Source organism: Nerophis lumbriciformis, linkage group LG38, assembly GCF_033978685.3.
Source record: "Nerophis lumbriciformis linkage group LG38, RoL_Nlum_v2.1, whole genome shotgun sequence".
NCBI classification, from domain to species: domain Eukaryota; kingdom Metazoa; phylum Chordata; class Actinopteri; order Syngnathiformes; family Syngnathidae; genus Nerophis; species Nerophis lumbriciformis.
This window is the reverse complement of record NC_084585.2, coordinates 2,516,737-2,534,329: the sequence shown is the minus strand read 5'-3', so window position 1 is coordinate 2,534,329 and position 17,593 is coordinate 2,516,737. Positions and strand designations below refer to the sequence as shown.

At 39.8% G+C, this 17,593-nt stretch overlaps 1 protein-coding gene across 2 annotated transcripts in view; it reads left to right on the top strand.

Moving 5' to 3' along the window:
* tpgs2 (tubulin polyglutamylase complex subunit 2) overlaps nucleotides 1–17,593 on the top strand; it is a 29,668-nt gene that overhangs the window by 1,318 nt on the left and 10,757 nt on the right. The window contains exons 4-7 of one of the 2 annotated variants that reach the window (XM_061932756.1): nucleotides 6,464–6,604; nucleotides 8,483–8,596; nucleotides 11,607–11,770; nucleotides 16,158–16,929. In XM_061932756.1, coding sequence (XP_061788740.1) covers nucleotides 6,464–6,604; nucleotides 8,483–8,596; nucleotides 11,607–11,770; nucleotides 16,158–16,376 — 638 coding nt within the window. In that variant the 3' untranslated portion in view covers nucleotides 16,377–16,929. Of the gene's footprint in view, nucleotides 1–6,463; nucleotides 6,605–8,482; nucleotides 8,597–11,606; nucleotides 11,771–16,157; nucleotides 16,930–17,593 lie in introns of those variants that run through there. The other variant, XM_061932757.1, reaches the window with a different exon arrangement.

Sequence of the window (17,593 nt, the reverse complement as noted above, 5' to 3'; positions counted from 1 at the left end):
TAAGCATTTCAAAAGTAAAAGTATTGCTTATTTTGCTTTAAAATGTGCAAAAATAAAGATAAACATCCAATACAAAATAGTGCAAAACGGAAATATTCTGTAACAAGTGTAAACATTTCAACAAAAGTAAAAGTATTGCTTATTTGCTAAAATGTGCAAAAATAAAGCTAAACATCCAATACAAAAAAGTGTACAGTGTAAACATTTCAACAAAAGTAAAAGTATTGCTTATTTTGCTTAATAACACAACAATGATAGTATGATTAAAGTGAAAGTTAATTGTTGGTTTGTACATAGTATATGTAACTGTTAAAGTTGTAAAAGGTATTTGCACAACTAATTAACGTTAGCGTTTGTGACACGTCTTGTGCCGTGGGGTTCTTTCATGACCGACAGACTGAACGCCAGACGGCTTTGCCAGGTTTACAATCTTTTAATTTTACACAAAGTCTTTTCTCTTCCAACTGCGCGGATCGCGCACCTGGGCACGATTGCGGCGTCGCTCCCGGCGCGCCCCGCCTCGCCGCTCGCTCGCCGCCGCCGCCTCTCCACAGCGTTAAAGAGGAGCACGTCTTTGTAAACACTGAACAGGCACGCCAAACGCGCCTCTCAGAGCGAAACGGTGCTTTAGTTTATGAATTTACAACGCAGATACAAATGACACATTCATGTTTTTGTGTAATAATGACAACGTATACGCACGCGGACGATTGACTTGTTGATGGTGATGGCAAGAACGCTGTCGGGGGTTTTCTTTTCAAATGTTCGTTCATAGCCGTTGTGCTGCTATGATAGGCCATTTCCGCTCGACACAGTGTGCATACAACAACATTATTAGGCCGTTTATTGAAATACTCCCACACTTTTGACGACTTTTGGCGTGCTTTTTTCCCCTCGCTCGCATCGTCTGCTTTGCGCTCCGCCATGACAGTAAAGTAGTGTGACGTAAATATGCGACGCGCCGACGCACAAAAACGGCGTCGACGTATTTACGTAACCGATGACGTCGACTAAGTCGACGCGTCGTTTCAGCCTTCGTTTCAAGTCAACTCATCATGCTTAATTTGTTATAGCATTTGAGAAGCCTGTAGTTGATTTTTTATTATGTAAATGTTATATTTTTATCAACATGTGATAGCAGGGACCCTGCCATTCAAAACTAGGCTGCTGCATTACTAATGATTCATGTAACTACAGCTGAAAACATAGTACAATAGCATACCTGCCAACTACTCCGGTTTTCCCGTAATTAGTACGGTTTTCATCAACCTATTCCGGGTTACGGTTGCAGTGATAAAAAATACGGTTTTTCATTAATTAAATTTTTTATTTTTTTTTAAAGTTTTATTCACGAAATCGCGTAACAACAATCACAATCGACACTGCTTCCCGTAACTTCCTATCGAGCCATTCCGAATGCCATGCGCGAGGCTATTTATAGCACCGCTGCCAAGCACGAGGCACCAGTTGCCATTGTTTCCAAACGAGCGAACGATCATGGAATCAGCCGGAGAAAAATCGCAAACGAGTCTTAAACCGAAAAGAAAACTGCAGTCATTCCGTGAAGAATATTCAAAAGCCTATCCGGGAATAATTATCCGTTCCAAAAAGGGTGAAAACTACGCGAATTGCACCTTGTGCAGACAAGATTTTTCGATCGGACACGGAGGAATTAGCGATGTAAAAGACCACGTTGGGACAAAAAAACACAAGTCTAATGCCGTTGCTAGCGATACAAGTGGAAAACTTTCAACGTTTTTCGTCGCCCAAACAGATTCTTTGGCTGTGATAAATGCCGAAGTTTTATTTACGGAGGCAATAATTGAGCATGAACTTCCAATCGCACTGGCATGATCACATCAATCTGATAGAATAAATTTGGATTTTAGCCACAAAAAGGTAATGACACCAATGTTATCTATTGGAATTGTTTAGTACTGTTATACTGTTAAAAGTGTTTATACTATTTATGCTTTCAAGTCCAAGTTGAAGAAATCTTGTTAAATGTTGACAGCATAACTACCAAAATACAGAAGTATGTCCTTAATATTTTTGCAGTGCTATTTCTGTTGAAAAGTTCAAATGATTACATTAGAGATGTGATGTGCCACTTTTCAAGTGTCTGATGGCTTAAATTAATTTTCATAAATTTTTCATATTTTGAATTCTTTTGAAAGGCTTACAAAAAAACTACATTTGAATTGTAATTCCATGCTATTGACAGGACTATTAATTTTAATGAAGTTAGCTTACCATGTTTACAGTATGATAATTGTGATAGAAATGTGAATTTTAGGCACAGAATATTTTTTACAATTGAACAAGGCAGTAGATTATACAAGCTTGGACAGAAAGTTATTAATGACACCAATTTTTTTTTTAATGGAATTGTTTAGTACTGTTTTACCATTTGTTTACTGTAAAAAGTGTTTATACTTTCAATGAACAAATTGAAGTCTTGTGAAAGGTTGACAGGATAACTGGCATTAACTGTCAAAATAATTTCAAACTATTGAAGTTAGCTTACAGAATAAACATGTCAATCAACCCATATGATTTTTGCTGTAATATTTTTGTTTTGAAAAGTCACTGTGACTGATAGAAAAGTGATGGTTTTAGCAACATTTTAACCTGTCTGAATGCAATCAATCAATCTTTGTCCTGGACCTACCGGGGCCTACGGCCCCTGGACCCTGGCTACTAGGTTTTTCTGATTTCAAAAGTTGGCAGGTATGCAATAGCAATAGGAGAGACTATTCATCCCTGAACACCATGGAGTTCATGTAGGCTTAATGATGCAGTTACATTATTATATCAACTATAAGAGACAGAAACTCTTCATTTAACATAATGTCCTTTAAAGTGAAATAACAGACAGACAGGGCTTTGCTGTCCGTAACACACACACACCGCAAAATGAGCTAACGTTACGCTAAAAGTGAATTAGCCTTCACCTCAAGCCAGGACTGCGAGCGAGCTGAGGTGCCGTTTATATTCCTACAAGGTCAACGGGCTCATAGTGATGTTACTAGTTGTTGACTGGGAGGTGTTTATTATCATTTGGGGAGAGTCCGCTGCCTGATGCTTACCTGCTAAACGCTAAGCACTGACTACATGCGCTCTGAATACGCACTGCTGATTGGCTGTTACCGCTCTGTTTGTAACCAATCAGATGGTTGTGTGGGTGGGACAATGCTGGGTGCTGTGTAGAGTACTGACTAGGGATGTCCCGATCCGATATTTGGATCGGATCGGCCGCCGATATTTGCCAAAAAATGCGTATCGGCAAGGCATTGGGAAAATGCCGATCCAGATCCAGTTTTTAAAAAAACTCCGGTCCGTGTTTTCCAACGCACCTATCTAAATAATACATTCCACTTTTCTGCTGCTCCCTTATTTCCGTTCCGCATTTTCCAGCACACCTTCAACAAATCCACAGGTCTGTGGATTCTCGCGCAGTTGCTTTTAGCTGCTGGCATTACACGACAGGCTCTTCTCACTCTTTCCTGTGTCTCCCTCTCACAGACAGCAAGCGCACCTTCTTACACACGTCACATACTGTCACGTCATACGTCACATACTGTCACGTCATACGTCACATACTGTCACGTCATACGTCACATACTGTCACGTCATACGTCACATACTGTCACGTCATACGTCACATACGTATAGGTCCTCCCCGAGCAGAGAGGTAGCATGGCTAACGTTAGCTGTGATGCTAGCGCAGCCGTGCTAGCAACGCTCCCTCTAAGGTGCGCGCTTGTGCAATTGCGCACGGCAAATCTATGCCACGCACAAAATCAAATAAAAAAATAAGCGCATAACAATTTTCGACACACGGACACGACAGAGAAAACAGTTTTCATCATCATTGTTCAAATATTGTAACGTCTGTCGAGACGCTTATCTCCATTCGGTGCCACACGTCCACACCATCAAAATGCCGAGGCAAACATTTCCAGATCAACACCGTATGAAAAAATTAGTGATTTTTTTAGTTGTGATTTCCTTCTCGGCATGAAAGTTTAAAAGTAGCATATATTAATGCAGTATGAAGAAGAATGTTTTAATGTAGACACATAGAATCATCATACTGCTGTGATTATATGCATCAAGTGTTCATTCAAGGCTAAGGCAAAATATCCACATATATATGGTGTATCGTGACATGGCCTTAAAATATGGCAATATTAAAAAAAGGCCATATCGCCCAGCCTTAGTTCAATGATGCCATTTCTGTTTGTCATGTATAATTGTGTCTATTTTGTGTTTATCCTTGAATAAACAGGTCAGTTTCTTGTTACCAACCATTGTGTATTATTCAAACTCACCTAATTCAGCTGGCTAGTTGTTGTCAAGAGTACTAAAACCCTTTTCAACATGATTCTGACAACTAAGTAGGCTACCGTATTTTCCGCACTATAAGCCGCCCCGGGTTATTAGCCGCACCTTCAATGAACGGCATATTTCAAAACTTTGTCCACCTATAAGCCGCCCCGGACTATAAGCCGCGCCTACGCTGCACTAAAGGGAATGTCAAAAAAACAGTCAGATAGGTCAGTCAAACTTTAATAATATATTAAAAACCAGCGTTCTAACAACTCTGTTCACTCCCAAAATGTACGCAAATGTGCAATCACAAACATAGTAAAATTCAAAATAGTGCAGAGCAATAGCAACATAATGTTGCTCGAACGTTAATGTCACAACACACAAAATAAACATAGCGCTTACTTTCTGAAGTTATTCTTCATTCGTAAATCCTTCGTCTTCGGTGTCCGAAGTGAAAAGTTGGGCAAATGTGAGATCCAAAATGGCCGGTTCCGTCTCATCGAAGTCATCGGAGTCAGTGTCACTGTTGTCCAGCAGTTCTGTGAATCCTGCCTTCCGGAAAGCTCGGACCACAGTTGTGACCGAAATATCCGCCCAAGCATTTACGATCCACTGGCAGATGTTGGCGTCGTCTGGCGCTGCCTCCCTGTCTTAGTGAAGGTGTGTTCGCCTTCTGTCATCCATTGTTCCCACGCAGTTAGCAGTCTAGCTTCGAATGCCCTGTTGACACCAATCTCTAGCGGCTGGAGGTCTTTTGTCAATCCACCCGGAATGACGGCGAGTATTGAATTAAGCGCGTAAGCGTGTCTCTTAATGTGATGTTATGAGCTAGCAAATATAACAACTACACTACCCAGCATGCAACGATAGTTACGAGCATGCGCGGTAGCCCTGAGAAGCGTTGTATGCTGGCAGTTAGAATGTGGTTATGAGCACGCTGTGAGTAAACGTTGAGAACTCAGTTAACACGCCTCGTCTGCATTATTTATAATTAGACAGACAACACACTTAATAGGAGCCATTTTGGGGTCTTTACATAAACACACAAATGGAAATGAAACGTCACATATCCCAGCATGCACCGCGCGCTTCTTCGTCATCCACTGTTCCCACGCAGTTAGCAGTCTAGCTTCGAATGCCCTGTTGACACCAATATCTAGCGGCTGGAGGTCTTTTGTCAATCCACCCGGAATGACGGCGAGTATTGAATTAAGCGCGTAAGCGTGTCTCTTAATGTGATGTTATGAGCTAGCAAATATAACAACTACACTACCCAGCATGCAACGATAGTTACGAGCATGCGCGGTAGCCCTGAGAAGCGTTGTTGTATGCTGGGAGTTAGATTGTGGTTATGAGCACGCTGTGAGTAAACGTTGAGAACTCAGTTAACACGCCTCGTCTGCATTATTTATAATTAGACAGACAACACACTTAATAGGAGCCATTTTGGGGTCTTTACATAAACACACAAATGGAAATGAAACGTCACATATCCCAGCATGCACCGCGCGCTTCTTCTTCTTCCGGGGGCGGGTGGTTGCTTACAGTAGAAGAAGAAGCGCTTCCTGTTCTATGGGGGCGGGTGCTTACCTTGGCGGTTGCTTGCGTAGAAGAAGAAGCGCTTCCTGCTCTACCGGGAAAAAAGATGGCGGCTGTTTACCGAAGTTGCGAGAACGAAACTTTATGAAAATGAATCTTAATATTAATCCATATATAAAGCGCACCGGGTTAAAAGCCGCACTGTCAGCTTTTGAGTAAATTTGTGGTTTTTAGGTGCGGCTAATGGTGCGGAAAATACGGGGAATAACTTTAAACTTCAATACATGCTCGAATAGGCCAGTATCGGTCAGTATCGGTATCGGATCGGAAGTGCAAAAACAATATCGGTATCGGATCGGAAGTGCAAAAACCTGGATCGGGACATCCCTAGTACTGACAGAAACAGAGGCAGAAGGAAGCGGAGGCGGCTACTTAATATGTTCGTTTGGAAACTCGTTCGATACACCTCTGAACCGAACCGAAACCCCCGTACCGAAACGGTTCAATACAAATACACGTACCGTTACACCTCTACCAGTGAAGGATTGCAATGCAAATAATGACATTTGACAGTATTGTTCTCTTGCAGATGAGTGTGTTCCCTTAGGGTGCATGACAGTGCACAGTGTCGGCAGGTTACGGCCTCTTCACCAGCCCACGCTGCTTTTCTCTCTCCCAAACGCACCTTCGCTGGCGGACCTGGACTGGGAGGAGAGCAGCTCAGAATGTGGTAATTCATTTGGGGGTGGAATTGAACAATGATTGTGTTTAAAAATAGGGCTGTCAAAGTTAACGCAATAATAAAGCGTAGACTGTAAGGTCCACTCTTTCCTCCATTGTTGCGATTAACGCACATGCGGCCTTTTTGACCCTCGGGCCGTTCCGTAGCTCAGGGGACACTTTGCCGTTCACTTGTTACTGAAGACTTAGACACATTTAGACTTGGACAAACTTTATTGATCCACAAGGGAAAGTGTTCCACACAGTTGCTCAGTTACAAAGGATGGAAAGGGTATTGCACAAAAAGAGGGCGAAAACAAAAGGTATAAAGTAGACTAAAAATGTACCATAGTGGCAATATAAAATATAATATATATGTAATATTTACATATTATTTACACAGTATATAATATACACATATATATTATATTATATTATATTTTTATATAACATATACAACCCTAAATGGGCCCTAGTGTGTGAATGTTGTCTGTCTATCTGTGTTGGCCCTGTGATGAGTTGGGGACTTGTCCAGGGTGCACCCCACCTTCCACCCGAATGCAGCTGAGATAGGCTCTAGCACCCCCCGCGACCCCAAAAAGGGACAAGCAGTAGAAAATGGATGGATGGATATACAATATATACTCACGAGTGTCTCAAAAGGGCTGCACAAGCCACAACGACATCCTCGACTCAGATCCCACATCAGGGTAAGAAAAAACTCAACCCAATGGGATACGATGGGAAACCTTGGAGGGGACCGTAGATGTGGGGACCCCCCCCTGTGTGACCGATGCAATGGACGTCGAGTGGATCTAGTTAATAGTGTGAGAGTCCAGTCCATAGTGGATCTAACATAATATTGTGAGAGTCCAGTCCATAGTGGATCTAACATAATAGTGTGAGAGTCCAGTCCATAGTGGATCTAACATAATAGTCTGAGAGTCCAGTCCATAGTGGATCTAACATAATAGTGAGAGTCCAGTCCATAGTGGATCTAACATAATAGTGAGAGTCCAGTCCATAGTGGATCTAACATAATAGTGAGAGTCCAGTCCATAGTGGATCTAACATAATAGTGTGAGAGTCCAGTCCGTAGTGGATCTAACATAATAGTGTGAGAGTCCAGTCCATAGTGGATCTAACATAATATTGTGAGAGTCCAGTCCATAGTGGATCTAACATAATATTGTGAGAGTCCAGTCCATAGTGGATCTAGTTAATAGTGTAAGAGTCCAGTCCATAGTGGATCTAGTTAATAGTGTGAGACTCCAGTCCATAGTGGATCTAGTTAATAGTGTGAGAGTCCAGTCCATAGTGGATCTAACATAATAGTGTGAGAGTCCAGTCCGTAGTGGATCTAACATAATAGTGTGAGAGTCCAGTCCATAGTGGATCTAACATAATAGTGAGAGTCAAGTCCATAGTGGATATAACATAATAGTGTGAGAGTTCAGTCCATAGTGGATCTAACATAATAGTGTGAGAGTCCAGTCCATAGTGGATCTAGCATAATAGTGAGAGTCCAGTCCATAGTGGATCTAACATAATAGTGAGAGTCCAGTCCATAGTGGATCTAACATAATAGTGTGAGAGTCCAGTCCATAGTGGATCTAACATAATAGTGTGAGAGTCCAGTCCATAGTGGATCTAACATAATAGTGTGAGAGTCCAGTCCATAGTGGATCTAACATAATAGTGTGAGAGTCCAGTCCATAGTGGATCTAACATAATAGTGTGAGAGTCCAGTCCATAGTGGATCTAACATAATAGTGTGAGAGTCCAGTCCGTAGTGGATCTAACATAGTAGTGTGAGAGTCCAGTCCATAGTGAATATAACATAATCGCTTGACAGCCCTAGTTAAAAATGATTATTGTGTTTCATCAGTGTTGCCGAATGCTCCTCGTCCTCCTCATTTTGATTCTCGGAGCTGCATCTTCGAGTTGGATTCATGTGGTGGAAATGGCAAGGTGTGCTTGGTGTACAAAAACTCCACCCCAGGTGATCCTGGATTTCTCTCGTCATTAAGGCTCGAAAGTGCACTTGATTTTCGCAATGCATTGTGGGGGCTGGGTCGCCATTGTCGCTGGTCAATATATTTGTTTACATGGCCAGATTCAACCAGAGAGAGCAACAAACTGGATTCAAATGGATCGTACAAAAAGCAAATTGGACTCTGTGCGGTGTCTCATGTTTCAAACTAAATGTATTTTAAGTCTGAGCATTAATATGGGAAATATTGCATTGCTTTTTTCCCAAATACTGTATGTTGTTCATAACCCGCAGACAGCCTAGTTTCGCTTAGCACACCCTAACATCCTTTTAAATGCTACGTGTGCAATATAGGGGTGTAACGGTACACAAAAATTTCGGTTCGGTGCGTACCTTGGTTTAGAGGTCACGGTTCGGTTCATTTTCGGTACAGTAAGAAAACAACAAAATATACATTTTTTGGTTATTTATTTACCAAATGTGTAAACAATGGCATAACATACATATACACACAGGGTCAATGCAGTCAACATATATCAAATAAAAACTAAATAAGATAAGGCTCAGAATGGTTTCTTAACAAAACCTTTCTACATATAAAGTGCTTTTTTTTATTGATTGAGACTTTTATTAGTAGATTGCACAGTACAGTACATATTCTGTACAATTGACCACGAAATGGTAACACCATACCTGCCAGCTACTCCGGTTTTCCCGTAATTAGTACGGTTTTCATCAACCTATTCCGGGTTACGGTTGCAGTGATAAAAAATACGGTTTTTCATTAATTACATTTTTTTTTTTTTTTTAAGTTTTATTCACGAAATCGCGTAACAACAATGACAATCGACACTGCTTCCCGTAACTTCCTATCGAGCCATTCCGAATGCCATGCGCGAGGCTATTTATAGCACCGCTGCCAAGCACGAGGCACCTGTTGCCATTGTTTCCAAACGAGCGAACGATCATGGAATCAGCCGGAGAAAAATCGCAAACGAGTCTTAAACCGAAAAGAAAACCGCAGTCATTCCGTGAAGAATATTCAAAAGCCTATCCGGGAATAATTATCCGTTCCAAAAAGGGTGAAAACTACGCGAATTGCACCTTGTGCAGACAAGATTTTTCGATCGGACACGGAGGAATTAGCGATGTAAAAGACCACGTTGGGACAAAAAAACACAAGTCTAATGCCGTTGCTAAATTTGGATTTTAGCCACAAAAAGGTAATGACACCAATGTTATCTATTGGAATTGTTTAGTACTGTTATACTGTTAAAAGTGTTTATACTATTTATGCTTTCAAGTCCAAGTTGAAGAAATCTTGTTAAATGTTGACAGCATAACTACCAAAATACAGAAGTATGTCCTTCATATTTTTGCAGTGCTATTTCTGTTGAAAAGTTAAAATGATTACATTAGAGATGTGATGTGCCACTTTTCAAGTGTCTGATGGCTTCAATTAATTTTCATTAATTTTTCATATTTTGAATTCTTTTGAAAGGCTTACAAAAAAACGACATTTGAATTGTAATTCCATGCTATTGACAGGACTATTAATTTTAATGAAGTTAGTTTACCATGTTTACAGTATGATAATTGTGATAGAAATGTGAATTTTAGGCACAGAATATTTTTTACAATTGAACAAGGCAGTAGATTATACAAGCTTGGACAGAAAGTTAATAATGACACCAATTTTTTTTTTAATGGAATTGTTTAGTACTGTTTTACCATTTGTTTACTGTAAAAAGTGTTTATACTTTCAATGAACAAATTGAAGTCTTGTGAAAGGTTGACAGGATAACTGGCATTAACTGTCAAAATAATTTCAAACTATTGAAGTTAGCTTACAGAATAAACATGTCAATCAACCCATATGATTTTTGCTGTAATATTTTTGTTTTGAAAAGTCACTGTGACTGATAGAAAAGTGATGCTTTTAGCAACATTTTAACCTGTCTGAATACAATCAATCATTTTGCGTCGGGGGACCTGAACCCCCCCCCCAGGACTTTGTCCTGGTCCTACCGGGGCCTGCGGCCCCTGGACCCTGGCTACTAGGTTTTTCTGATTTCAAAAGTTGGCAGGTATGTAACACCCCAATAAGTTTTTCAACTTGTTTAAGTTGGGTCCACGTTAATCAACATTAACATTAGCCAGCCTGGCTAACTTAGCAGTAAGAGGATATATTGGCTCATTGTTCTTCCACCTTAGAAGTGGCTCAAAATCTAGTTTTTAATGCAATATGGTCTTAAATCTGCTGCTATAAAGACATTTGTTATTGCATTAGCCCTGCCTGACTCGCCGAGGAGAGGCTGCTTGAATGCGGTGGTGACGCTTCAAATGGGTTAGCATGTTTGACGTGTTGTCAGAAGCTCCGTCCTCCATTGTTGTACCGCGCAGCCAAAGTGTTCCCAAACGGGAGATCTTAACGAAGCAGGAGGGTCTTCCAGCTCTGGCTTTTACATGTTGTCCTAGCCCGGTCGCTGCTAGCATGCCGTGTGTTGTGCCTCGGTGTGCATTGTTTACACAACTTCCGGTGCGCTACTTAATATGTTCGTGTGGAAACTCGTTCGGTACACCTCCGAACCTAACCGAAACCCCCGTACCGAAACGGTTCAATACAAATACACGTACCGTTACACCCCTAGTGCAATAGAATAAAACAGACTTTGATTCAAACTTAGCAGTGTGAAAATGCCGTGGGCACACCAAGATGTTCCAGGTGATGGCGTTGAAAGTGATGTTTGATCATCTCTCCTATCCAGGCTTCCTTGGCTTTGCTTCTACGCTGGAAATGAGACGAATCTCACCTTGTTTTTCCTGAAGCGATCATGACAACCATTGTAACAATTATTGATGCCGACATATTTGGGACTTGTTAAAGAAAAAAACACAACTTTAGGAGACCCATTCAGTAAGACCCATGATGCATTGCGTTTCCCCGTCACTTTCAAGCACTATACTGCATTTTTAGGCACCCGCCTTAACGTACCTCTTTGCTTTGATCTTTTTCAAGGTGTGGTAGCGCAGCAGAGTGAGATTTGGTTCCTCGACCGTTCTCTATGCTGGCATTTCCTGACAGCCACCTTCTCCTCCTACTACCGCCTCATGATCACGCACCTGGGCCTGCCCGAGTGGCAGTATTCTTATACACCTTATGGTCCCAGCCCCCAGGCCAAGGTAGCCAAGTTCCTATGTTAATACTTAGTGTGCATTCTATACAATGGGTTGTACAGTATACTGGTACTCGTATAGTATCGCGGTACTAATGAATCAAAAACAGTACTATATTCTGTTTGAAAAGCACCGGTATGCCATTATTTATTTTTTACAGGGATGACAGCGTGTCCGAGCAGAGGAGCATGTTCGGCAGCGTACAATCAAAGAGTACTTACAAGCAGACATAGTGTGTAGACAGAAAAGGGAGAATGGACACATTTTGGTGTAAAAAGTAAAGATAAAGGTGAAGTTATAACACTGAAACACCTTCAGGAAGAGCTGCTTTAGGGGCTGTATAGCTCGGTTGGTAGAGCAGCCGTGCCAGCAACTTGAGGGTTCCAGGTTCGATCCCCGCTTCAGCCATCCTAGTCACTGCTGTTGGGCAAAACACTTTACCCACCTGCTCCCAGTGCCACCCACACTGGTTTAAATGTAACTTAGATATTGGGTTCCACTATGTAAAGCGCTTTGAGTCACTAGAGAAAAGCGCTATATAAATATACTTCACTTCACTTCACTTTAAGACATGACTAGTTAGTTAGCGGCTAATGTTTTAGCTACTTCTAAATCACTAATCCATGGAGGCGACAAATAAAGTAAGTTTCTTACAAGCTCACCGGCGTCACCGCTAACAAAAGCTACCGCGCCTGAATGTAAACAAACGCCATGGGTGGATCTATACCTGACATCCACTGTAATGATACCAAGTACAAGTGTGTATCGAGTCGATACTGCTACGATTACATCGATATTTTTTATCGTCACAAAATCTTTTTTCCTTATTTTAAACAACAATAAAAGACAACTTGTCTTTTAGTAGTAAGTAAACAAACAATGACTCCCAATTAGTCTGCTGACCTATGCAGTAACATATCTACCTATTATTTTGTACACGTTATAGAGGACAAACTGTAAAAATTGATTATTAATCTGCTTGTTCATTTACTGTTAATATCTGCTTATTTTCTGTTTTAACATGTTCTATCTACACTTCTGTTAAAGTGTAATAATCACTTATTCTTCTCTTCTTTGATACTTTACATTAGTTTTGGATGATACCACACATTTGGGTATTGTTGCGTTTTGGACCAGTTGTTCCTCCCAGGGAATTCAAGTCTCAAATCGCTCCCAAGCTCTTTACGACACTTAAAGCTGAGTTGAAAAACCACCAGAGACAGAATAGGTATTTTGTTGTATATTCTCAAAGCTTTGCAAATATACTTTTTGAGACCAGTCTAACCATAGAACATTCTATTGCCCCGCCAAAAATGGTCTGTCTTCCCAACGCCAAAAACCCCTCTTTTCTTCCCCCTCCCTAGCCATAATACAAGCACAACGTCTCCCTAGTCATAATACATTCCAAAGAACTCAAGGTTAACACACACAGTTTACTTGCTAGAGTATACTAAAGACATTGTAATGGAAAACACGAGCTGTTTTCAAATATGACTATGAAAGAAAATAAGTAACACTAAAATTCGGATATATGTAAATATCTGCCTCCGACAGTATCGATCCGATACCAAGTACTTACAGGATCATACATTGGTCATAATTTAAGTTCTCATGTGTCCAGGGACGTATTTACTGTCTTTATGAATATAATATGAACTTAAAAAAAAAAATATCGATGTAATCATAGTAGTATCGACTAGATACGGTCTTGTACTTGATATCATTACAGTGGATGTCAGGTGTAGATCCACCCATGGCATTTTGTTTACATTCAGGGGTGCTAGCTCGCCGTTAGCGGGGAGCTATTGTATCCTCCTACAGTGTGTAGTGAAGCATGTTTAGCTGTTCCTCGTCCTGCAGTGATAATGGTACTTGTAAGAAACGTATTTTATTTGTCGCCATGTAGGCGAGAATTACATACCTGCCAACTACTCCGGTTTTCCCGTAATTAGTACGGTTTTCATCAACCTATTCCGGGTTACGGTTGCAGTGATAAAAAATACGGTTTTTCATTAATTAAAAGGGTGAAAACTACGCGAATTGCACCTTGTGCAGACAAGATTTTTCGATCGGACACGGAGGAATTAGCGATGTAAAAGACCACGTTGGGACAAAAAAACACAAGTCTAATGCCGTTGCTAGCGATACAAGTGGAAAACTTTCAACGTTTTTCGTCGCCCAAACAGATTCTTTGGATGTGATAAATGCCAAAGTTTTATTTACGGAGGCAATAATTGAGCATGGACTTCCAATCGCACTGGCTGATCACATGGGACAGTTAAATGTTTGTAATGCAACCTTTAAAAATCATTACGCGGTGATCGCGGTCCCAAAAATAAACTTTTCTTGCATGATGATGTCCAGAAAAACTCACTTTATATTACTATAGAGTCCTTTTAACGAATGAGTTTGATGGTTTATCACAAACCTTAAATGAAAGAAGTCCTTTGTTCTCCTGCACCATGCATGCGCTTTGGCCTTGCTTCGTGTTTGGTGCGCAATCCTGTCGGCTGTATTTCACAGCACGTCTTTGACAACTTGAAGTGGCATCAAACATTTAAAACAAAGGGGTTATAGGAACAATCACTTTCAGTGTTTTATGCCACTTCAAGTTGTCAAAGACGGTATGCTGGTGCCCGACTGCCACAAGTGGAACAAACATTTGAAACAAAGGGGTTATAGGAACAATCACTTTCAGTGTTTTATGCCCCTTCTAGTAAACTTATCATAAAGTTACCATATCATTTTTGCAGTATGATCAATCTGATAGAATAAATTTGGATTTTAGCCACAAAAAGGTAATGACACCAATGTTATCTATTGGGATTGTTTAGTACTGTTATACTGTTAAAAGTGTTGATACTATTTATGCTTTCAAGTCCAAGTTGAAGAAATCTTGTTAAATGTTGACAGCATAACTACCAAAATACAGAAGTATGTCCTTAATATTTTTGCAGTGCTATTTCTGTTGAAAAGTTAAAATGATTACATTAGAGATGTGATGTGCCACTTTTCAAGTGTCTGATGGCTTAAATACATTTTCATTAATTTTTCATATTTTGAATTCTTTTGAAAGGCTTACAAAACAACTACATTTGAATTGTAATTCCATGCTATTGACAGGACTATTAATTTTAATGAAGTTAGCTTACCATGTTTACAGTATGATAATTGTGATAGAAATGTGAATTTTAGGCACAGAATATTTTTTTACAATTGAACAAGGCAGTAGATTATACAAGCTTGGACAGAAAGTTAATAATGACACCAATTTTTTTTTTTATGGAATTGTTTAGTACTGTTTTACCATTTGTTTACTGTAAAAAGTGTTTATACTGTTTATACTTTCAATGAACAAATTGAAGTCTTGTGAAAGGTTGACAGGATAACTGGCATTAACTGTCAAAATAATTTCAAACTATTGAAGTTAGCTTACAGAATAAACATGTCAATCAACCCACATGATTTTTGCTGTAATATTTTTGTTTTGAAAAGTCACTGTGACTGATAGAAAAGTGATGGTTTTAGCAACATTTTAACCTGTCTGAATGCAATCAATCATTTTGCGTCGGGGGGTGAAGCCCTGAACCCTCCACCAGGACTTTGTCCTGGACCTACCGGGGCCTGCGGCCCTTGGACCCTGGCTACTAGTTTTTTCTGATTTCAAAAGTTGGCAGGTATGGAATTAGTGATTTCGAAGTAGCAAAAACACTGCCGACTGCGGATGGATGATAGCTGCTAGCTAGTTAGCCATGTCTTAAAGTGTTTCAGTGTTATAACGTCACTTTTATCTTTACTTTTTACACCAAAATGTGTCCATTCTCCCTTTTCTGTCTACACACTGTCTGCTTGTAAGTACTCTGTGTGTGTGCGCTGCCGAACATGCTCCTCTGCTTGTAAAACCAGCAATGTCACGACGTGACGGCAACGCACCGTCATGCCTGTAAAATAAAAAAATATGGCGAACCGGTACTTTTCGAACAGAGTATAGTACGGTTTTTGATTCATTAGTACCGCGATACTATACTAGTACCGGTATACCCTACAACCCTAGTTTGCAACCTTAATTCCAATTCATGAAATTGAATTAGAACTTGACAGACATACTCAATTCAATTGGGAAATTGTCCAATCATGTTTGTAACACACATTGAGTTTGAGTTGAGTAAAAAAAAGCATGTAAGGTCAAAGTCAACATGTCCAAAAAAGACATTATTAATGTCATAAAACATGAAGTACACACTTCTTTTATTCTTTGCCATTCACAGTGCAATGTTCAACATTCCAGGTATGACCACACAAGGCAAAATAACAATGTTTTACCATGAACAATGTCCATTCTCTTAATTCCATGGATTGTTGTTGTCTCACTCACCCATCTTTCCCTCCACAGCAGTGGGCATCGCTGTACCAGCCGCTGATCTACAGAAATGAGCTCAGCTTGCCTGACTCTTTTGGAGACTCCCACCTCAACAAGCTGGATCCCTTGAAGGCCTTCAAAGCCAAAGCCAAGGTGCCCACCCCAAAAAAGAAGCCATCAGCACCATCCAGCCAAGTGAGCAATACTAAGAGCCAAGGTGGCAGCGGGAAACCTAGCATAGCAAAGCGATGAAAAAAAGGCGCTTTTAAAGATGATAAGAATGGACACTACGGCACTGTCCTGGTTTTAATCCAGTGTTTAATCACTACATACTAGTGCTGAGGCTCTTGGTCCACTCATCATTACATTTTTCTACACTAGACTTATGTTACAAAGTTTGATGACACTGTCGCTCTAAATATGTCATTTCTGAATGCATTACAATAATATTGACCTGGAACACTGAAGAAGATAACTGCATGAACAAGCCAATATTCACTGTTAAAAAGTGAAGGTGTCGGGCAAATGTTGAATCATTTTGCATAAACAAATAGTTTACACTGAGTTTACTGATTGTTAATTAGCATTACTTACAACATTCTCATAGAACAGATGCATGATGATGATTGACTTAGAAGCGAGCATTTGACTGAACAAGCTTGATCAGACTAATAGGCTGAAGTATTTTCCAAGTAGGTCCAACATTTAGGAAAGATACTGTATTTGCCCGTAGACTCCTGTCTTTATGGCAGTATGGTGCCTATTTCTCAATATGACATCAAATATATTACTGAAACCCATGTAAGAGGTATGTTGATTGCAATATCCATCTCCTTTTGCAGCAGTATTAAAACTTTGCAGCTTCCTGTTCAGGAAAACATCTGTTTTAGGTTTCAATTTCTTCCCTTATGCCAGGTGCCCAAACTTCATCACCGCATTGGGCTAAAAAAAAAGTAAATATATATATATATATATATATATATATGATTGTCACACACACACTAGGTGTGGCGAAATTATTCTCTGCATTTGACCCATCACCCTTGATCACCCCCTGGGAGGTGAGGGGAGCAGTGGGCTCCCCAATTCCAACCCCTGATACTGAGTGCCATATATATATATATATATATATATATATATATATATATATATATATATATATATATATATATATATATATATATATATATAAATAAATACATATATATATATATATATACACGTATGTATGTATGTATATATATATATATATATATATATATTATATATATATATATATATATATAATATATATATATATATATACTGTGTGTATATACATGTATATATTAGGGCTACAACTAACAACTAATTTGATAATCGATTAATCTATCGATTGTTACTTCGATTAATCGATTAATAATCGGATGAAAGAGACAAACGCTATTTCTATCCTTTCCAGTATTTTATTGGAAAAAAAACAGCATACT